General features: G+C 37.0%; 1 protein-coding gene and 1 pseudogene across 6 annotated transcripts in view; one reads left to right on the forward strand and one right to left on the reverse strand.

Annotated features, from left to right (window-relative positions):
• Window positions 1-18,405, forward strand: part of FNDC3A (fibronectin type III domain containing 3A) — a 227,551-nt gene extending 209,146 nt beyond the window's left edge. For 5 of the 6 annotated variants that reach the window (XM_024257590.3, XM_063714662.1, XM_024257591.3 and 2 more), the window contains 8 exons: window positions 7-182; window positions 5,683-5,796; window positions 6,532-6,681; window positions 6,789-7,072; window positions 7,169-7,381; window positions 10,613-10,779; window positions 11,968-12,095; window positions 15,899-18,403. In XM_024257590.3, coding sequence (XP_024113358.3) covers window positions 7-182; window positions 5,683-5,796; window positions 6,532-6,681; window positions 6,789-7,072; window positions 7,169-7,381; window positions 10,613-10,779; window positions 11,968-12,095; window positions 15,899-16,213 — 1,547 coding nt within the window. In that variant the 3' untranslated portion in view covers window positions 16,214-18,403. 6 annotated transcript variants of the gene reach the window in all.
• Window positions 18,406-18,956: 551 nt separating this feature from the next.
• LOC100435692 (prolyl 3-hydroxylase OGFOD1-like) lies at window positions 18,957-23,046 on the reverse strand (annotated as a pseudogene).
• Between the last annotated feature and the right edge of the window lie 848 nt (window positions 23,047-23,894).

A 23,894-nucleotide genomic window follows, 5' to 3' on the forward strand; every position in this document is an offset into this window, starting at 1 on the left:
TTTTAGGACCTCCTCTGGTTGATGGTGGATCACCCATTTCCTGTTACAGTGTGGAAATGTCTCCTATAGAAAAAGATGAACCTAGAGAAGTTTACCAAGGTTCTGAAGTAGAATGTACAGTGAGCAGCCTTCTTCCTGGAAAGACATACAGCTTCAGACTACGTGCAGCTAACAAAATGGGGGTAAGAAGACTGTGCTGGTAGAATTATAATCACAATGGTGATATATGTTTCATTTTAACATATAACATCATATCCATTATTTGGCCATTTAGCTTTAATGTATGACTCCAAATTTTACAATTTTTAATAAGCCTACATTGATAAATACAAGAGAAGTCAGTATATTCCGTAACTTAAATTTATGAAATCTCAGTATTTTTAGATCCCACTTACAGTTTGTGACACTTTGGACTTCAACTGGGCTAGAGTTTAGCTTTTAGGCAGTGTTAATTAGAGTTTACTTAATTTAAGAGTAGAAGTAAAATCATAAGTACTGAAGTTTTTTGAGGCTGATTGAAGTTTTTGAGGTTTTTGAGTATTTTGAGGCTGATTGAAGTTTTTTGAGGCTGAAGTAGCATTTACTTTCAGTTGGCAACTAATTATGATTCATTTTTTTTGCCCAAATGAAAAAAAACTTATGCTTGAAACTATTCTGGTTTTGTATGTATTTTTTGAAATATTATCTGTGTATTTAATATATAACTCCAAAAAGTGGACAAAGTAGGTGATATCTCCATTTCACAACTAAGGAAACTGGGGTTCAGGAAAGCTAAATATTTTGCCCACAGTCATACAAACTAATAAGTGACAGAGGTAAGCTACAAACCTTAGTTTGTCAGACTCCAGAGCCAAAGCTCTTTCCACTCAGCTATGACACCTCTCATCTCTCTGCAATAAAGCAGGTTCCCTAAGGACAAAGCAGTAATTTCCTATCTCAACTAAATAACAATTTCTTTCAACTATTCTATAATTAAAATTTTATAGAATTAAACTGACAGTTCTCTCCTACCCATTATTTTGGTGAACTGTACTATATTTCAAATCCTGTTGTCCAACAGGGTTCTATATTTACATCTGTAAACTTATTTTTAAATTTATTTGTTTGATTTTTTGAAACAGGGTCTCACCCTGTCACCCAGGGTGGAGTGCAGTCATGTGATCTTGGCTCTCTGCAACCTCTGCCTCCTGGGCTCAGGTGACCCTCCTACCTCAGCCTCCCAAGTAGCTGGGACCACAGATGTACACCACCACACCTGGCTAATTTTTTCATATTTTTAGTAGAGAGGGGGTTTTGTCATGTTGCCCAGGTTGATCTCAAACTCCTGGGCTCAAGAGATCCACCCACCTCAGCCTCCCAAAGTGGTGGGATTACAGGCATGAGCCACTATGCCCGGCCTAAATTTCTTATATGTCAAATTTGTATATTTAGGCTGCTCTTACACAAGTCATTCCTTTCTGTAAGAAGCCATCTTGTCAGCCTCACAAGGCTGCAATACACTAGGATCGCATCTTTAATACTTAGGTCTTAATTTATATTTTCAGGTTTCTCATAATTTGTCAAATCACCTTAAGTAAATATTTACTTTCCATATTTCCAGAGAATATACATTTTAGACCTTTCTAAAGCTATTCCAGATTTTAAGATAAAATTTATGCCTACCAGAGAGCAGTACTGATAAATAATGTACTATAAGTACACTATTTACAGTTTTATTTTAAATAAAATCCATTCAGCATGCTAGAATGGTGAAGCTTTGTCATTATTTTGTTATCGTTGACATGAATTAACCTTGTTCAAAAAAGGGGGGCAGAAAAATGACATTTGTCATGAAAAACTTTTTTTAATCCCTATAGGACTTGAGGAACAGAATCCTTACTTCAGTTCTTATAAATAGTTGTGCTAAACCTCAAGTTTCTATCATTTAGTGGCCCTTTCCATGCTCTCCATGAACTAAACTGAATTATCTGTGTGATTGATATGTTTTATTAGGTTGCCTTATAACATGTATAACAGTACTCTTTATTTGTAGATACTTTGTATGTATGTGTGTGTATAGACAGATAGACAGACTTTTTTTTTGAGACAGGGTATCTGTCACCCAGGCTGGAGTGCAGGGGTATGATCATGGCTCACTGCAACCTCAACCTCCCAGGCTTAAGCAATCCTCCTGCCTCAGCCTCCTGAGTAGCAGGGACTATAGGTGCACACCACCATGCCAGGCTGATTTTTTACTTTTTTGTAGAGATGGGGGTCCCCTTATGTTTCCCAGGTTGGTCTCAAACTCTTGGGCTCAAGTGATTCCCCCACCTTAGCCTCCCAAAGAGGTGGGATTACAGGCATGAGCCTCTGCACCTGACCTTTTATATATACTTATTATTGTAAATCATTTGCTGCCACTAGCAGTCTGTAAGTCTATACTATTAAATGACATATTGGCCAGGCACGGTGGTAAATGCGTGTAATCCCAGCACTTTGGGAGGCCAAGGCGGGTGGGTCACTTGAGGTCAGGAGTTCGAGACCAGCCTGACCAACATGGTGAAACCCCTTCTCTACTAAAAATGCAAAACTTAGCTGGGCATAGTGGCATTTGCCTGTAATCCCAGCTGCTCTGGAGGCTGAGGCAGGAAAATCACTTGAACCTGGGAGGCGGAGGTTACAGTGAGCTGAAATCATGCCACTGCATCCAGCCTGGGCGACAGAGTGAGACTCTGTCTCAAAAAAAAAAACAATAAAAAAAAAAACCTATTAAATGACAGATTTATATTTGGAATTTTGGCTAGGCACAGTAGCTCACACCTGTAATCCCAATACTTGGGGAGGCCGAGGCTGGCAGATCACTTCAGGCCAGGAGTTGGGACCAGCCTGGCCAACATCAGGAAACCCCATCTCTACTAAAAATACAAAAATTAGCTGGGCTTGGTGGTGCCCACACCTGTAGTCCCAGCTACTCAGGAGGCTGAGGCACAAGAATCGCTTGAACCCAGGAGGCGGAGGTTGCAGTGAGCTGAGATTGTGCCACTGAATTCCAGCCTGGGCAACAAGCTTTTTCTCAAAAAAATAATAACATATTTGGAATTTTAAAATTGATTGGGTTTTCAAATTTATTGTTTTAAATTAAGAACTTTTGAACTACTAATAAAACTATCTGCCATAGTTCATTGATTTTTACATGAAATATTTATTTTCAAGATGGTCTCAAGATTACTTTTCACAAAGCAGGTGCATTATATCACCATTTTGCTCTGCCCTGTAAATTTGCCATCTGGGATTTTTGGGTGGTATTCATGTGAGAGTAAAGCATACTCTCTAGCAGTTTCCTATAGCTACAAGTTTTTGTTTTTTTTTTCATTGCTTCTAACAGGATATAGTTACTATGAGTCCATGAAATATAATGGAAATGTGAATAAGGAGTTTACTGAAGACTTTAAACATTTGATTTTTTTTTTAATCGTGAATATGATAGAAACCAGTAGTGTTGAGCAGTGCAAATATTTGAAGTGGTGATTTGTGAAATAGCCCAGCATTGCCTTAAACAAAATCACAGTCTACTTCTTGTTTTATACATGTGACAGTATAAAAGGTTTCTTTTTTTTTTCCCCCATTTTCTGAGATTTATAGATTGGTATATAGCTTTAAACTATATAAAGTTTTATGGAAAGATTTTTTAAACTTATTAATATAAATTTTAAAGTTGATATAATTAAAGTGAGCCCATCTTCTGTTTATAAAATGCAAGATTCCTTAACATTTATAATTACACAGATGAAATAGTTTCTATAAGGAAGTTGGAGTTTTGATTTTGCCCTTTATAGATGTTAGATTGTGCAGATTTGTCTGTATTTTCTCACCATATCAAATAATACTTTTCTTATAAGATTGGTCTTCAAGAGCCATATTAGTTGTTATAATTGATTAGTATATAGTTTAACTTTATTCATCATATTTATACTGTAGGTTTATGGCCAGAGGTTGAGGTTATTTCAGGAGAGTTGATGACCTTAATTTAAAGTCTAGCTAAAATCAGTGCTGTAAACAAAAGGAACCATTTACGTTTGTTTCTGTTTGCCATATATAGTAGCCTTGATTTTTTACTTTGTTATAAAACAGTTACTTTCACAATATTAGCCTGAGATATTAATGACATTGTGATGATACAAAATGGTGTATATTCCCCGTGCAATCAGATTTGGAGGAAAAACGAAGGACTTAACATTATCTGAAGTCACTGATACTCTGAATAAGTATGGTCAAGGAGTGAACTATTTTCTTTTGGAAAAACTTTTTAAAATTTTATTTTTAAAGTATTATACTGTTATTTTTGGGGCCTAATGGTTACATTGAATAGTTGGTTTCACCTTCTTAAGGTTTTTTGCCAATATTCATGAAACTTGATATTTTTAAAATCCCTACCCTTTGGTAAGTCTACTGTTATTTATTAACATTTTTATTGGTGATTAATACATGTTTTTCCCTAAATTAAAAATAAATAACTTGGAATAATTTTAATATTAAATCTTTGTTAACAACTGAATGTTTCCATAGAATTTTCTGAGAAGTTGAGTTTCTTAGAGTTTTCATAGCTGGCTGGGCCCAGTGGCTCATATGAGCCTGTAATCCCAGCACTTTGGCTCAAGCAGTCCTCCCTCTGAGACAGGAGGACCACTTGTGCCCAGGAGTCTGAGACCAGCCTGGGCAACATGGTGAAACCCTGTCTCTGTAAAAAGTAGAAAAATTAGCCCAGCATGGTGGTGCACACCTGTAGTCCCAGCTACTCAGGAGGCTGAGGTGGGAGGATGGCTTGAGCCCAGGAAGTCGAGGGTGCAGTGAGCCCTGTTTGCACCACTGCACTCCTGCAGTCTGGGTGACAGAGCCAGCCAGACTTGTCTCAAAAAAAAAAAAAAGAAGTTGACCTAGCTCTTAAAGATGGGCATTTGGCAAAACTGCCTGATACAGTGCAGTAACAAGTAGGTTTACTTCTGATCATTATAATGATGCACCACTGTTAAGTGAAAATACCAGTGTATTGGGGCTTTTCTTTTGCTAATGAGCTTTAAAAAATTGATGACTAGAAATTTCTGTAATTGTTCTCCTATGTGTCAGGGAAGGAATTTGCCAATACTGAATAAAATTTTTTATATTCCAGGTAACGTGTGTTAAAAGTAATTATGAGAAAGTGAGCTTTTTAGCATGGAACAGAAAAATCAAATTCTGGTACAAAATAAACAAATTTATAGAACAGTATGTTGGTAAAATTTGATATGGAATATAATGCCTAAGAAAGATTCGTGAAGTATTAAAAAATTAAAAATGATAATTTACACCTACCATCTCCCATGCCTTTAATTAGTATCAATTTCTTCACTCCTTATATTTCTCCTGAATTATTCCACCCACCTCATTCTCTAATGTCCTGCCCTTCTTTCAAAAACTATTTCCTGAAGAAATAAGGGGCAGAAGAAAGTATAGGTAAATGAAACTTTAAAATTTCTCACACCTTTACTTTCATGATTTTTAAGTCTTTTTAGTTAATGTGAATACTTACAGAATTATGACCAAATTAATCTTGAAACACAGGGAAAAGACTTTAATTATTATTGAATCTTTAAATATGCAGTTCTGTGCAATCAGTGGACATTTAAGGGTGAAAAATAAAAACACTAGTTACATTTGTTTTTCTAGTTTGGACCATTTTCAGAAAAATGTGACATTACTACAGCCCCTGGGCCACCAGATCAGTGCAAGCCCCCTCAAGTGACATGTAGATCTGCAACTTGTGCACAAGTGAATTGGGAGGTATTGTAATTTCCATTGACTTGTATCTACTTTCTTAAGTGAATAGAATAGTTTATATAAAAGAATAAAGATACTGTCCATTTTTACCGCCTATATTATACAGAGCAAGTCCTAGTTTAATTCACATGAGAAACAGTGACTTCTTTTTCCTCTTTGAAGAATTTGAGTAAGGTATATTTGCATTACAAATATTTAGATTCCTGTTCATTATGTGCTTTGTATTTTTATGAAAGGCTTTGTCTCAGTACTGAGATATTTCAGCCACTGGTAAGTTTAATGTTCAGAATAGACATACACAGGAATTAGTAAATTCTATTTCTCTTATATTTATCCAGTACACATCTCCAGTGTACTTATTGTGGATAGTAATAATCAGTGATGATAATAATTATATTTTCAGTTCCCTTTGAAATTTAACAAAATGTGTGTATGGTTTTAACATTTCTTATTAATAGAATTATTTTGAAGTATATTTACCTTAAAACACTCTTTCTAAAGTGACTTAGTCATATTTCTACTTCTAATTCAAAACGGTTATATATTTGACCAATCTTAAATTCAGATAATCTTAATGAATAAAAAATGTAAAATTGAACAGTTTTGATTGTGCTTAAAAGTTTTAAAGAAACTCAAAAGCAATCTAGTTTTACAAATGATCAGGTAAAGAGCATTTTTGGCCAAAAGCTATTTAATCAACATCAAGACTAAGACCTTTATCCTTTTCTTAATTTAAAGGTTCCTTTGAGTAATGGAACAGATGTCACTGAATATCGATTGGAGTGGGGAGGAGTTGAAGGAAGTATGCAGATATGTTACTGTGGGCCTGGTCTCAATTATGAAATAAAAGGACTTTCACCAGCAACTACCTATTATTGCAGGGTCCAGGTAAAGATGATCAGTACCTTGTCACTTAACTCTATCCAGAGTTTTATATTTCATCGGCATTTTCATGGTCATGACTTTGTTAACTCGGAGGCTCTGTTAATTTGTAGGCTCTGAGTGTTGTGGGTGCAGGCCCTTTCAGTGAAGTAGTAGCCTGTGTGACTCCACCATCAGTTCCTGGCATTGTGACCTGTCTTCAAGAAATAAGCGATGATGAGATAGAAAATCCCCATTATTCACCTTCTACATGCCTTGCAATAAGCTGGGAAAAGCCTTGTGATCATGGTTCGGAAATCCTTGCCTACAGCATAGACTTTGGAGATAAACAATCCCTAACAGTGGGAAAGGTTACAAGCTATATTATCAACAATTTGCAACCAGATACAACATACAGGTATACTCTAAAAATTATGTTGATTTTTGCCTAGACCAGAGAGACACTTTAAATAAAACAATCATAACCAAACTTTTTTTCTTATGTGGCACTTAGAATACGAATTCAAGCCTTGAATAGCCTTGGAGCTGGTCCTTTCAGCCATGTGATAAAATTAAAAACTAAGCCTCTCCCTCCTGATCCACCTCGTCTGGAATGTGTTGCCTTTAGCCACCAGAACCTTAAGCTGAAATGGGGAGAAGGAACTCCAAAGACATTGTCAACCGATTCTATTCAGTACCACCTTCAGATGGAGGATAAGAATGGACGGTAGGTTTTTTTAATTGCTTCTTTATATAGTTTCTTAGGTCTTAAGTATATAAATTTCTGTAACTATTAGAAGTAGGCCAGGTGTGGTGGCTGACACCTGTAATCTCAGCACTTTGGGAGGCTGAGGCAGGCAAATTGCTTGAGCCCAGGAGTGCGAGACCAGCCTGGGCAAGACAGTGAGACCTTGTCTCTAAAAAAAATTTCTTTTAATGAAGTAAGTTTTCAAAAACAAAGTCAAGATTGTCATACAAAAGTGTGCTGTTTTTAAAACATTAGAAAACACAATGTAGATTTCCTGTTTATAATTTGAGTGGAATACCAAGAGAAAAAAATAAGTGGGCTACTGTTTGGTTGTTTTCTCTAATCCATTTACTGTTTTCATGATAGTAAAAAGACACCTAATCTTAGATACAAAATAAACTCTTCAGTGTTTATTTCTAGCAGGACACAATTTTTTTTTTTTTAAGACAAGGTCTCGCTCTGTCACCCAGGCTGGAGGGCAGTGGCACTATCTTGGCTCACTGCAACCTCTGCCTCCAGGGCTGAAGCCATCCTCCCACCTCAGCCTCCCAAGTATCTGTGACCACAGGCGTGGGCCACTACACCTGGCTAATTTTTGTATTTTTAGTAGAGATGGGGTTTCACCATGTCGCTCACACTGGTCTCGAATTCCTGGGCTCAAGTGGTCCTCCCGCCTCAGCCTCACTGAGTGCTGAGATTACACTCATGAGCCACTGTGCCTGACCGAAACAATTTTTTTTTTTTTTTTTTTTTTTTCAGACAGTCTCACTCTTTCGCCAGGCTGGAGTGCAGTGGCGCGATCTCGGCTCACTACAATCTCTGCCTCCCAGGTTCAAACAATTCCCCTGCCTCAGCCTCCCAAGTAGCTGGGACTACAGGTGTGCACCACCACGCCCGGCTAATTTTTTGTATTTTAGTAGAGGCAGAGTTTCACCATGTTGGCCAGGATGATCTCCATCTCCTGACCTTGTGATCCACCTGCCTCGAACTCCCAAAGTGCTGGGATTACAGGCGTGAGCCACTGCACCTGGCCCTGAAACAATTTTATAGTAAATGATTATGATCGTTTCTGGCCTCTGAGATCCTTGAGGGCAGAGATTATGTTTCAGTCTTTTCCACATCCCTGACACAGGGCCTGCACGCTAAATGAATACAGTTCAGTTTTTCACTGTGTGATCTCAGTTAGATTCTGTGATTAATTATCTAGTCCCTTTGCTAATCTCTGTTACTAATCTTTGTTAATCTTTGAATTAGAAAGAACCTAATTTCATTCAGGTTCTTTCTGTGCCTCTTTTACATCTTCATGTACATGTTGTACTATTTCCTATATAATGTGCCATATACTGCGGCACTAAATCATGTTATTTTAATTACAGTGTTAACTCTGAATATTTGTAACAGTCATTCTAATGCCAACTAGGGCTATTTATTCACATTATATTCCATATAAGCAATGCCACATACCTCCCACAGCTGTTAATCCTTTAATATTTTAAGAATTTTGAATTTTGCTTTTCTACTTTTCACTGAATGTATTAGAAACAATTTCCAAATCTGATGGACTCAGAATACTAGTAACAGTTTTTCCCAAGATTTACTTTTTTGTGTTGTTTGTATCTTAGCCAGGTATTCAACAATGAAATATTCATGGTGCTTGTACATAAGTACTCTGTATCAGAAATACTTATACATTTAAAATAACGTATGGAATAATTTTGTATACTAGTATATCACCAGTAAGAACATTACACAGAACAAACACTATTGATCATTTCCTAAAATCTGTATCAATGAATGTTAGCCTTTGTTCTTGGCAGAATTTTATGTAATCTTTGTAGCCTTATCTCTGCAAAGAGATTATTTGCCTTGTAGAGGTTTTTGGTATAGCCATTTATCTTTAATATATGTTATTATTACTGGACAAATTAATTGTTTAAATTTTTTTCCTCCCCTTTCTAGCATACATTTGGGGTAGTGCAAGAAGGCTTACTGGAAACAGGTCTAATTAGTGTTTGGTTGACAGATAATAGAATAAAGATTCTATTAAATATAAATTCTATTATATTCTATTATAGAACTTCCAACTTAATATTCAGCTAGCATCTAGAGAATTGTTATAGGGTATGAGTATGGCTCATGGCCTTTGGTTGTGGAAAATAAAGAAATTAAAACCTTTTATGATACTGCTAAGTTTAATGCACACATTTAATAAATTAAATCAATTTAATATCTTTGATTACTTTCATTCCCTTTGATTTTCACAACTATATACACTTGCTGTGGGATGGTATCATAATGATACTTTAGCTGTTCCCTGATCCAGATTTTGTCATTGTTCAGCTTTTTTAAACAGTGGTATTACCACTATTTTTTTTCCTGTCATTAAAAAAAAATTTAGAGATTGAAAAGGCAAGGCTTATCCAATTACTGCTTATTGGAAGTACTGTTTCTTCCTGTCATTAAATATTTCTTTATTTTTAACTTGACTACAATTTTCAGACTGTTAGCATTGAATAAGCATTCATTATTCATTCTCTAATTTCCAAAAATTTTAGAAACATCCAATCAAAAATAATGGGATGCATTCAACTTATAGATAACATATTAGGAGAAATATATATGATACTCAACTTCATTGAACAGTTCAAGTGGATAATGTATTGGAAATTTTATATTGTCATACTGCTTTTGTAAATCTCTAGAAAAACATCACCAAGTCAACTAAAAATCTGCCTGGGAATTGAGAATTCTCTTTTTTCCAGATAAAGACAAGGAAGATTAAAATAGAAACTTAATCTCATAGCTCAGGTCTCTATGCCATAGTTGACAAATTTTATCAATATAACTTTAGTTAGAAATAATTTGTAATGAAAATTGTGATGTTCTGAGCATCTTTTAAAATGTACATTAACAAAACAGTATTCAGAAACAAAACTAAACCGGAAGCCTGAGAAGAAACAGTTATGGTCAGACATGAAATTTAGTAACAGACTTTCAGTAAATCATGTCAAATTTGGAAATTTACCAAATATCCTATTTTTCTTCATCTGATGAAAAACAGATTTATTTTAAGTGACATAGAGTTCCTGGCATCAAACTTTTGGGGTAACTATCACTCCTAAATAATGTCCTAACTGTGTTTTTATACTAGTTTGTAAAACACTTTCATAAGGTAGTATAAGGTTTATCTAATAGTTATTTCCATTTTAGGTTTGTATCCCTATACAGAGGACCATGTCATACATACAAAGTACAAAGACTTAATGAGTCAACATCCTATAAATTCTGTATTCAAGCTTGTAATGAAGCTGGGGAAGGTCCCGTCTCCCAAGAATATATTTTCACTACTCCAAAATCTGTCCCAGCTGCCTTGAAAGGTAAGTTATACATCCTGAACTTATTTTCTTTATAATAAATTACTTTTTAATGTATTTTCATAAATGCTTTGTTTACTAATATTAAAATTTAGCATCCAGTATATGTCCACCAGTTATACAAAATCATATAGGCAAGCCCAACTCTACTGAGAGTTCCACTCAATAATAAAAGCTGTTTTATCTGGCACATTTATATTCAGACAAGTACTGGCTTTTGTCACTGATGTTTTTAATAATGTAGCATAAAAATACTAAATTGAATAGGTAGGCTGGTTTTCTAATGAGGTCATTTGCTTAAAGAAAAAAATCACAAACTCTGGTTGTGTAAACGTTTTGAGTTATTGATATTACATTCATTTGGATTTCAGAAGGAAAGCTTGGTCATCTGTTAAGCAAAACAAATTCTTCATTAATGTGGGTTTTTTAATCAGTTTTACACACACATGTACACATTTACACACATTTGTATATACATTTATCTTTTAATTTTAGAGGGGTTCTTGTTTTAAAGTGACTCTGGCAAGGGCTGCACTCTATTTTTAGCTGAAAAGTCTATAAAGTTAATTGCTCTGAAGACTAATCACAGACTTCTAGAACCATATCCTAGATCATGTACTTAAACCTATCATTTGTTAAACAGCAGAACTCTTCTTGAATAGTCTTTCTAATAATATTGAGAGTTTCACTGAGTCATTTTTCTGTTTGCTCATCAAGTTTAGTGTCTCTTAGCTTTAAGAAGAGTGCTGACTATAAGCAGGGCACAGTGGCTCACACCTGTAAGCCCAGTGCTTTGGGAGACTGAAGTGGGAGGCTCACTTAAGGCCAGGAGTATTGAGACCAACCTGGGCAACATAGTGAGACCCACCTCTCTACAAAAGAAATTTTGAATCAGCTGGGCATGGTAGCATGTGCCTGTGTGTGTAGCTGCACAGGAGGCTGAGGCTGCATTGAGCTATGATCGCACCACTGTTCTCCAGGCTGGGTGACAGAGTGAGATCCCATATCTTAGAATACAAGAGTGCTGATTTTTTAACCTCTGGATGCAAATTTCAAAAATTCACTGATACTTATTTCAAGTTTATAAGTGAATTTTACATATTTGTTGATTTTTATTAAAACAAGTGTCTGCATGATGTACCAAATTAAAAATCAAGTGGAACAGATTTTATTTATATTTGTTTTCTACAGCCCCCAAAATAGAGAAAGTAAATGATCACATTTGTGAAATTACATGGGAGTGTTTACAGCCAATGAAAGGTGATCCAGTTATTTACAGTCTTCAAGTTATGTTAGGAAAAGATTCAGAATTCAAACAGGTATGTACCAAGATATTAATGTGTGGATGCATATTTTTACCCCTTTTTAATTTTTATGTATTTTCAATATAAGATTTGGCCATCTTTACCTTTTAATTCATAAACATTTATTCAGTATATATTATGTTCCAGAGATCTCAAGATTCCAAATCTTTTCAGTATGAACTATACTTGAACAGATTATTCATTTATCTGATAAGTATTCATTGAATTCTGTGCCAGGCACTCAGGATGTAGCACTGAACAAAAAGTCCCTTGCCTCCATGGAGCTTACTTACATTCTGGTGGAAAAGAAGACACTATAAGCAAGTAAACATGCCAATATATTGTCAGATATAAGTGCAATGGAGAAAAAACAAAATTGGATAAAAGAAATAGGGAGTAGTAGAGGGGGAGGGCACTGAGTGTTATTTCATTTGGGGCACTCAGCTGACATTTCAGCATGGCCCAGAGGAGATGACTGTGGAGAGAAGAGTGTTCCAAGATGTGCTGAGGCAGGAACATGCCTATTAAATCTGATGAACATAAAGGAGCCAATATGACTGGGATGGAGAGAGCAAAGGGAAGAGTTGATAAGGTCGGGTAGTTAATCCTAAGGGGCCTATAGGTGGTATGGAGGTGATGTAAGGCGTAATAGGCCATACTGTGGCTTTTACTCCACGTGAAATGAGAAGACGGTGGAGGATTTTGACCAGGGTATTCACGTGATCAGACACAAGGTTGTTTTGACTATAGTGCAGAAACTACAGTAGGACAAGGGCAGAACTAGAAAGACTAATAACGAGGCTTTTACAATAATAGTATTAATAATAGTCATAATGCAGTGCTGTAAATATGACATTAGGCATGAAGTTATAATGGAAACCTAGAGGAATTGTCACCTTCCTAGCCAAGAGGTTTCAAAGATAGCTTTCTGATAAAGCAAGAATAGCAGTGAGATACAGTGGAGAGTTGCCAGTGTTTGTTACAACTTTTAAAAAGAATAAGCTTTTATACCACTCCAAAGACTAATTAAATACCTATACATTTCATCTGATTTTCCCTTTTTCCTGTAACCTTAATTTTGAGGGCTTTTAAGCTGGGTTGTTTTCATTATGTCTCATATTTTCCTCTTCCACTAAAAAAAAATTCTTCATTTGTTTTATTCCAGTATTGTGCTGTTGTAACTACTCTATGTAATATCTTAACTGAAATTACAAAAGATCCAAAGAGTCAGATTAAATCTGGCATGCGATTGTTTTTCTTTATTAAGCCATCTGCAAATTGACATGATAATTAGATTTGAAATGTAATTTACAGATAAGTAGGTTTCCTTCTAAGGAGGAAGCAAAATTAATATTAAAGAAAATATAATTGTATTACACGTTTAAAGGAAATAGGGACTCCACATTTGAGTAGTATATGAATAAGCTTAAGACTTGTTTGCATGACTTTTCTTGGGTGTATAAACCTTCTGAAATCAGCTTGAGCAAGTTAATCTGTTTTCTTCAGTCCTGTATCTACAGCTACCTGTGTCTCTTCCTGCTTAGAGGTCTTCCTGCATCTGAAATGCGAAATTGAAAACTTGATCCCATCATCTTCCCTCCCAATATCTCCTCTCCAGCATCTTTACTTCATCAGTGTCATAGACACCAACATCATCTTGGTCTCCAAGCTTTAAATTCTTAGATGAATTTTTTTTTCCTATCAACTCTTAATCAGAATTTGTTTCTGAATCCATAAAACTACATCAGGGCCTCATCACTTTTTACATGTACATCAAGAGTCCCTGTCCTACTCAGCTCCCTTCAGTCCTTCACACAGCCTCACGATTAGGATTCCATAAACACTGTCTTACTGTCACACACCTACAGTGGTCCCTTTTGAATTAACCTAAATTTCCAACTAGTGTAATTAATGTATTCTTCCTCTCTGTACCAGATCTCTTATCACCCTCATGCCATTTATTGAGGTTTTTCTTTCTTAACCTAATACTGCCAGGCTCATGGAATGGTATATGAAGACACATGGAAAATATAAAGACAATAATCATCCATTATATCCATAAGACAAATACATATTTTTAATTTTTACTAAATTTACTTCAGTGTTATATATACAATTTTACACTACTTTATCATACAACATTCTGTTTTAAGTGAATCCTTTTACAGGTTGAAGCATCCCAAATAAAGTCCAAAATTCAAAATTTTCCACCCGAAATCTGAAACTTTTTGAGGATCGATATGACACTCAAAGGAAATGCTCATTGGAGCATTTCCAATTTCAGATTTTTGGGTTTGGAATGCTCAACTAGTAAATATGCAACTATTCCAAAATCAAAAAAATTGAAATGCTTCTGGTTCCAAGCATTTCTTATAAGGGATACCCAACCTGTACCATCTCCCAAACATGGATCATTTCTACATTCTATTCCCTGAAACATTATGCATTCTTAGAACTAATGCATAGTCACATTTTCTTTCAGATTTATCTTAAAGCTTCTTTCAGTAAGTTCCTTTATATATTGTTATCAGCATCCACATTTTTATTTATTGCCAATAATTCACTAATGGCCTTTTATTAAGTACCTACTATATGCTAGATTCTGGAGATAGAAAAATGAGACAGAGATCTTACTTTACTTTGAGAGCAAAGCAATATGTAAAAATTTAGATTTACACCACAGGTACAATTGAGGCAGCTAAAAGTACTTGAAAGCCCCCATGTGTTGGTTCATCTGACTTGTAGCCCACCAACTAACTGGAGAAACTCAACTGACAGGTCATTTAACCCTATGAGCCTTGGTTTTCTCAATTACAGAATGAGTGGTGGGGGGTTGCTCATTATTGGAAATGATAGCTCCTACAGATTGAGCAGTGACTGCATGCTGAGCACTGCGCTAAGTGCTTTAACAAGCATTAGTTCATTTCATCCTCATAATTATCATACATGTTAACTACTAGTATGCCTGTTGTACTAAGGTAGTTGGTCTAAAATCACATCTGGAATGTGAAGTGGTAGAGCAGACCTTGGATGCCAGGGGTGAACAGTTCTAGTATATAGCGTCTTAACCCATTTATGCCTAGTGTTCCATTATTGGAACACTAAGCTGGTGGTAGTTATTTATATCCAACTGATCAAGGTTATTGCCAAGGTCTGATTTTTCACACACAAAAAAAAATTTGCAACCTCTGGCATAAATGGGTTAATTACTAGCACATTCCTCTGAAAATCCGTGGAATTTCATTCTTTTTATTTCCCTTGTAAGGCATGGCAGAGGAGGTCCTATTCTCTGATTCTAAGTTATCTCCCCTCTCTGGTTTATACAGTGATTTGCCATAGGCACCTATAGAAAGCTCCCCTTATTCATTTCCCATTTCATTCTACAGATATGTTTGAAATTATATGGAAATTTATCAGTTATACAAAGACATAATGGGGGAAGCAAAAGTAGACACTATCCCTTCTTTGATGGAATGATTGCATTGAAAAATGACTTCTTACATTTGAGAAAAGCAAGAAAATGCTTGAGGACTGATTTTGCTTGTTCTCTAGCTGCCCTGGGGCACATCTGCACTCCTTAACTCATCTGTGAACTGTATAAGGGTAGATCTCACATCCTCGCTTTTGAAATTTCTCTTGCCCCTATGCAACAAACAGATAAGTACTTTAATGGATAGGTATTTTTAACATGTCATTTAAAAGATAAAATCAATGGCATTCACTGGCTTTCACATCAAAAACAATTCTAACACTAGCCAGTTTTAACACATTTTCTGTCCAGCCTTCACATGTAATTCTTCCTTCTAATATTTTAACAGATTTACAAAGGTCCCGACTCTTCCTTCCGGTATTCCAGCCTTCAGCTGAACTGTGAATATCGCTTCCGTGTATGTGCCATTCGCCAGTGCCAAGACTCTCTGGGACACCAGGACCTCGTAGGTCCCTACAGCACCACAGTGCTCTTCATCTCTCAGAGGACTGAACCACCAGCCAGCACCAACAGAGACACTGTGGAAAGCACAAGGACCCGACGGGCACTGAGTGACGAGCAGTGTGCTGCCGTCATCCTTGTGCTGTTTGCTTTCTTTTCCATTTTGATTGCCTTTATCATTCAGTACTTTGTAATCAAGTGAAAATATAACTTTATTTTTTAACTCTATTACATTTTATTTTGTCATGTACTAAAATTATTTCTGTATTGCTTTTATAAAAAACAGTGGCATTTAGCACTGGCATTGAGACTATAGCACATCATTTTTGCCATTTTCAGTGCTTATATTGTTAGGTAGAGGCTGGCACTTTATTAGAATGCAAGCCACAAAAATATCAATTTTGGTTTTTTTGTTAGGGTGGGTCTTCTTTTTTTCTTTCCCTCTCTTTTTTTAACATGCCTTCTTACAGAAAAACTTTCTAAGAGGCAACAATTTAGAATGGATATTTTGACCAGTCAGCCTGAGTGTAACAGTGATAACCTGATCTGTTTGTTTTAAAGATTATTACCAAGTGAAAAATTCAGAATGAATAGAATTTACACTAACATGCTATATAAAATGTTAAAGTCTGATGCTGTGAAAGCAATCTAGTGCTATATTTCTACCTCCTCATTTGTCTTAATTATTTGGTAAGTGGGATTATGATGAGTAACTGGAGGGGCTTAGAAACAAAAACTGGATGAAAGAGTATGCATGAAGAAAAGCTTATTTGATAAATGTGGAGTTCTTCATTATAAATATATATTCATGAATTCACAGATAAGTACTTAAAGAACAGACAGTTTACTTGGCCTAAAAATATTTTGATGTTTACTCAAAAAGTACCTCTTCAGGTCTTGAGAACATGGAAAAGAACTGAGTGCTTTTAAATACTTTTTAAAAAGTAATCATAAAAGTAAATTGCATTTCAAACCTATTTGGCTTCTGTTTTGTGAACCTTTGAACTATATGTAGGTGTATAAGGGTATACACCTACATATATGGCATATAACAAGTGTACACATATACACATAACAAGTGTAGAAATATATATTACACACATACACTCACTCTGTCTGGTATAGGCTAATTTTGAAGAACTCCCATAAGTTTCTGCTGCTTCTCCCATAACTGCTGCCACCACCATCAGAATTCATAATCAAACCTAACCTTTTTGTTTGGGGCACCAAATCTGAAGACAAAATTAATTTGCACCAGTAAACTTCAAGCTGCTTTCTTTCTTGAAAACTAAACGTTTAATGTATAATGTCTGTTTGGATACTGTTCCAAATTGTTGATTGCATGTGGTTAATGTTGCATTAGAGCACTTTGCAATTGCATAATTCATTAATGTTTTGTGAGCTTGCATTTGTGAGTTACTGGATGATCAGACTGAATTTTGTCAAGTATCACATTGTACATCTTGCCTAGATGTCGATGACTGCCAGTAATAATACAGTTTATAATGAAACTATCTACAATTCTTGTTTTAGCACATCTGTTATCCGTAAAACACCTGTAACTAGCTTTTTTAATTTATTATTTGAATTTTAGGATAGCGAATCACTAATTTTTAGTTGCTGAGGTTGGCATTTTAGTGATTATTAAGCACTTCTGTCAGTCTTTGAAAAAAGAACGTATGTTTTGTGCTTTGAAGATCTCTGAAGAATTTCTTTTATAATAGAATGGGCATGTATTGTAACAGTTTTATGTCAAATGATCTGTGCTGTAGAAAAACATTAACCCGTGTTCAAAAAAGAAATGGATAAACTTGGCCTTTCTAAGTGGTAAGAATGACCTGTCACTATAATATACTGTATGTTTACATTTTATTTAAATTTAATCTCTTATGTATAGGGTGATAACCTTCCCCAAAAACAACAGTGATTGCGATTGTTTTCTAGAAACTTCTTTAAAGTGCCACATTTGGCAGTACAAATGAGTCTGAGTGTAATAGCCCAGAGATTTATATATAGTTGAATGTCTAAAATGGTAAAATGTGCCACTGTGTCAAGTTACAGTGGCTTATGTTTTTCATAGTAATTCAAATGAACCTCCTATTTTTGATAGTAAATGTCATTTAATAGTATACTTGCCATTTGAGCCTCACTGCAAAATTAGTGCAGAGGAGAAAACAATTTTTATGTAATCTTGATTTTACCTCATATACTGTACATTCCAAAAACTCTAAACTTTTTAAAGATTATAGATACACTACCAAACATATCACCTTAAAATTGTATAAGGCTGAATGAACTTCATACAAATGAAAAAAAATCTCATAAAAATACATAAACTATGTAGCAAAAGTATCTGTAAAATCCATGGAAAATAAAAGTTCATTCTTTTTGAGATATGTTTATTGTATTCATATATATTCATTATTTGCTACCTGTTTAAAAAAATGAAATGTTATGGTCTCCCCTCTTCCAATGAGCTTAAAACATTTTTCCCAACAGTATACAAATCTTCAACATGAGAGGATGTATATTTATCATATAAAGCCCAGTAAAGAATGAAATTAGAAGTTTTATCATAGTGACTTGATTTTGTGCAACTCATGAAATATCTTACTTCCTTTCCACATATAAAGAATACAATGAGTCTAAGGTAAACTTCCCAGTGGGAAGAAAATCCCTAACCTCTCCTTGCCTTTCCCACATCCCTATTTTCTAGTACCTTCTTTCACCCACCACCAGAGGCCCAGAACCTTCCTGTTAGTGGCACCGCTGGGTCTGCCTTCCACCAGAAAATCCAACATTCTCTCACTCATCCCCCATTAAAATTTCCATCCCAAGGACTTCCTACCGGGGATGGACAGTCAGTGCCTTTTTTTTTTTTTCTTTTTTTAATGGGTAAGCTAGTAAATTTTATGTTATAAATATTTTACCACCCTAAAAAAAAAATCATTGAAAAATTCACTGAAGAAGCCAATATGGAAAGAGGAGAACTCAATGTTTAAAATAAAGCCAACTTTTTTTTTTTTATTCAAGAGATAAGTACATAGCTTCAAGCTCAAGGTCTAGGTTGAGGACAATCATTATGAGTCCTATTAAAGGACAACCAGTTTTAAGAACACTGTCCGGCAAGCTACCACATAGCTCTCCTTCACTCCTGCTTAACTCTTCCAGACTTCCCAGTACTGATGAAGGATCATGTTTTTGTTTAGCTTTGCCCAGTGCTGTCATTCATAATAGATAAATGAAAAGTCCTAGAAACCTGTTGTGTTTGGGAAGGTTTTCTTTTGTTCCAGGCTTCAGTGGTTAATATGCTTGACAAATTTCAGAGTCTCTATCTCTGTAGACCAATGCCAAAGAATTGCTTTCTGGATTCACCGTTAGCAGCTCTTCGTCTTCATCTTTGGTAATGTAAGAAGTAAAACCACCATATTCTGGCTCCCAGCCTTCACAGCCACAGTGGAGAATTAAGTCTAGGGCAAAATCAGCCTTGCCATGGTCACGAATTAAAAGTGTGGTGACCAGTCTTCCAACGCCTCAGTTCCCTTTGGCATGTGGGAACACCTGATCCATTCTTTGTTTCGTTTTCCTCTGACTCTGGGTCTGTCTGGTCATGGCTCTGTTGGCCGTTGATGCTGATGGCTGCGTGATTATTCTCTGGCTCAGGAGGGCTATGGCCAGTCCCTTCCTCAGTTCTATCAGCAGCAGAGGCTGCTGCTTCCTCTTTTTTGCCATCCATCTCATCTTCCGAAGGGGCCAAGAAGTGAAGCTTCAGGCCTGTGAAGTTGGAGAGCAGCAAGAATAGTGCCTCAGAGCAAAATAACTTCATGCACTCCTTCAATATATCAGGAAGCTTACTCTCCTCAGCTTTCTCACAAAATCTTTTTTGTTGGCCAGGCATGGTGGCTCATGCCTATAATCTTAGTACTTTGGAAGGCCGAGGTAGGCAGGTCACCTGAGGTCAGTAGTTCAAGACCAGCCTGGTCAATATGGTGAAATCCCTGTCTCTACTAAAATAGAAAAATTAGCTAGGCATGATGCCAGGTGCCTGTAATCCTAGCTACTCAGGAAGCTGAGATGGGAGAATCGCTTGAACCCGAGAACGGTGGTTGCAGTGAGCCGAGATTAAAAAAAAAAAAAAAAAATCTTTTGTTAGGGGGACCTCAGCTGCTCTCTTCCACATCTCCATTCTCCAAGGCCTCACAGACCTTTGCAAATTTCTCAGGCTTAAGAAATTTCTTAGGAGAATTTCAGAACTTTCTTCAAACTCTTCTTGAGTTTGAATTTGGTAATCCATGTCCAGATAAGTAAGGTTGATCCAATCAAACAAAATTTCATGTTCTTGTGGGGTGTGAGGGCTCCAAGGTATGAGGGGGTTCAAAGCAGTTGGGAGGCCTAGTCAGTGAGGGACCATGAAACCAGCCACTTATAGACAAACGTGACTTCAGACAGGACTTCGGACACCTGGTAAAAGGACACTGCAGATACTTCGAAGAAAACCAGTTTGTTCCATAAAGGGATAAGAGACTTGACAATCTGCTGTGGTTGAAAGTGTTCATCAGTGTTGTACAGGTCCAGGGTACCCTTCAGGCTCCTGTCCCAGAAAAGAACCAGGTACAGGATAAAGGCGATCCAGCGCCCTTCTAGCTCATCATCATGGCACAGCAGGGCATCAGTGAATTCATATTTAGCACAGGACACGTCGATGGTTGGTTCCCAGTAAGTTTTAGAAATACCAGAAAGCCAGGACCAGAAATCTTCAAACAGAATTTTCCTTAAAGCAGAGATGTGAGGCCCTCTTCTTTAAATCATCAGACTGCTGGAACTTACATAAATCATTATACTTGTCATGGAAATCCAAGTTCATAAGTTCCTTCTGAAGCCCTTTCAAGCAGTCGTCTTTGGATGAAGTTTAGGATCATGCAGTGAAGAAAGGGGTCCATGTCCCTGACGATGGCTTCATAGCTGAATGGTGTCCCACAGCTCCAGGCCTCAACCACCTGCTTTTTCAAGGTTTCCTCCATGACAGCATCCGAAAATTCCACCATCACCTCCTTCTTTCCCTTTTTTCCCACCCGGGTCCAGCTGGGCTCCACTGGCCCTTTCCCATTCATCTCCTCACAAGGTACAGAGCCACGCCACATGACTCAGTGCTTTTAAAATCCATGTAGATCTCTTAATTGCCACAACTCCAAGTACCGTGATAGAGTTTAAAATGTTGGGCTGGGGAAGGAGAGTCTGGAAATAGGAACATCACAGAAGCAGCTAAGCATGAGTCCAGGTTTGAGTAGGGTATAATACTGATTTGACAGTATGATTGCACATCACCTCTTTTTTTTTCTGTAGATTGGAAATAGGAGTCTTATGCATCCTGTTTGAGCATTCCATGGGTTGGTTTCCAACACAAATCCCTTGCTTCTCACCATTATAAGATTATTTCTGCAGGAAGATTCCATTGACATGGTGGCCTAAGGAGGCAAACAGGCTTCAAAAGAAAATAGGCCGGGTGTGGTGGCTCACGCCTGTAATCTCAGCACTTTGGAAGGCCATGGTGGGCAGATTACAAGGTCAGGAGTTTGAGACAAGTCTGGCTAACATAGTGAAACCCCATCTCTACTAAAAATACAAAAATTAGCTGGGCGTGGTGGTGCACACCTGTAATTCCAGCTACTCAGGAGGCTGAAGCTGGAGAATCGTTGGAACCTGGGAGGCGGAGGTTGCAGTGAGCCAAGATCGTGCCACGGCACTCCAGCCTGGATGACAGAGTAAGACTCCATCTCAAAAAAAAAAAAAAGAAAATAGTTCCCCCAAACTTAAGCAGTGATTCTGTAACCTAACTCCCATCATCAAAAAAGATGATGCCTCATGTTTTTAGAGAGTTTTTAAGTGTTCTATTTTCATATACATTTTGTAAGTATATGCCCTTGAGAATGTGTATCCCTTTTGTTTATTTTTCTCTCTGATGCTCCTAAGGCGGGAGAAAAAACTTGGAGGAAAAAAGAAAATCAACAAAAGAACCAAGAATTCAACAAGGTGGTCATCAAATTCTGTGTCCAGAGTGGTGCCTTCAAATGTTTAGATGCTGTAATGGCTATTTTTTGTCTCATAAACGGGGCAATTGTGCCATTTCTAATTACTATGGGAAATTTGCCAAGAGAAAAGTGTTTCAAAACTGAACAGATTTTGAAGCCACGTGGCCCATTCAAATCATTATGGCTAGGATCTGTCCACCATTTAATGTGTCCTAAGCTTTATATTCAGTTCTTTACCTTGGGCATCTCATACAGTCCTCTTAATTGCTCTAGTAAGCATTATCTGCAGCACAGAGAAGTCGAGCTCTCTGCCACAGGTCTCATGGCTAATAAATGATGAAGCTGGGGTTTGATCCAGGTCTGGTGCTCCCACACTTGACCACTATCCTCTGCTGTCTGGCCCAAAATTTACAAACCCTAGGAAATCAAAATTAATATTAATTGACTTTAATAGTGCGTTTATGATAGCATTTATTGATTGAGTACCACCTGTTTGCTAGGCAATGTGCTAAGCACTTCCTCATATGCAAAACAAGCCACAGCCCTCTAAGGATTGAACTGAAAGAAATCAGATGAGAAGAATCTGGTATAAGCATAACAGACTCAATGAGAAACCCTAATTTCTTTCCTCTTGAATTTCATCCTCTGATACTTTTACTACCATTTTGAGCCCACACTCAGTCCTTAAGGATAGCCCATCTTAAATATTCATCCAAGGATGAAAACACCGTTTTTGCCACTTACCACAACTAAGACACGCTGACATGTTCAAAAATGAATATAGCTACCACGTGGACCAACCTCAAAAACACACCACGATGAAGGAAGCCAGACACAGAAAGTTACATATTATACAATTCCATTTGTATTAAATATCCAGAATGAGTAAATCCACAGAGACAGATTAGTGGATGCCAGGGCTGGAGGGAGGAGGAAATGGGGAGTAACTGCTCAGTGGGTGCTGGGTTGATGGAAATGCTTAGGAGCCAGACAGAGGCAGTGGTTGCACAACTCTGAGGGCACTAAATGCCAGTAAGTTTGTCACTTCAGAATGTTAATTTTATGTGAATTTCACCTGAATTGTTTAAGAAGGGAATATAAAACCTATAAACTGATACACAGGTAACATAAGACTAGAGAATCCTGGGCATCAAGTCCATAAAACTGACGTAGTCAATAAGTTCATTTTGCTAAGGACAGAGGCCAACTTGTCTCTTTTTTCTCAAACTCCCACACCTCCCAGGATGCCACCACTCCTTTCAGCCTGTGACATGTGCCTGGCTTACAACTGAATATTTTATGGATGTCCTTGAATGTGATTAAACAATTTGGCCTGCCCACACCCAAGTTATCAGCTCTATCTTGTTCTTAATCCTTCTAGGATGACACAAAGGTCTTAAAGAAGAAATTACCTTTTCAGTTTCACAGTTTATCAATGGCAGCAGCTGCACGGTAAGAATGTTCGTATGCAGTAGTATAAGGCCTGTAACCTCTTCCCACCCACCCTTCCAAGGGCTTGCTCCCTCTCCACCATCCCCCTTGGTAATTGTTGCCACGCTTGGTAATTGAGCCTGTCTCTCAGGAGAAACTGGGACCCACAGAAAAACTGCTAAAGCAACAGCCACAGAGTAATAGGAATCTGCACTCCACAAAAGTCTTGCCTGAATTTGCCCTGCCGTGTCCCTGCTGTGTAAAGAAAAAACCTAGGAAAGACTGAGCTCCTGGTGAATGTGGTGGTCAGGTCCTGGTGGTGAGATTGGGAAATAGCTGGCCCTGAACTTCTTTGCCAGGGGCTCCCTTCCAGGGCCAGCTTTGTTATCTCTGCATTTTACTAAAGATACCATTTCCTGGTGC

This window comes from Pongo abelii, chromosome 14, assembly GCF_028885655.2.
Source record: "Pongo abelii isolate AG06213 chromosome 14, NHGRI_mPonAbe1-v2.0_pri, whole genome shotgun sequence".
Lineage (NCBI taxonomy): Eukaryota > Metazoa > Chordata > Mammalia > Primates > Hominidae > Pongo > Pongo abelii.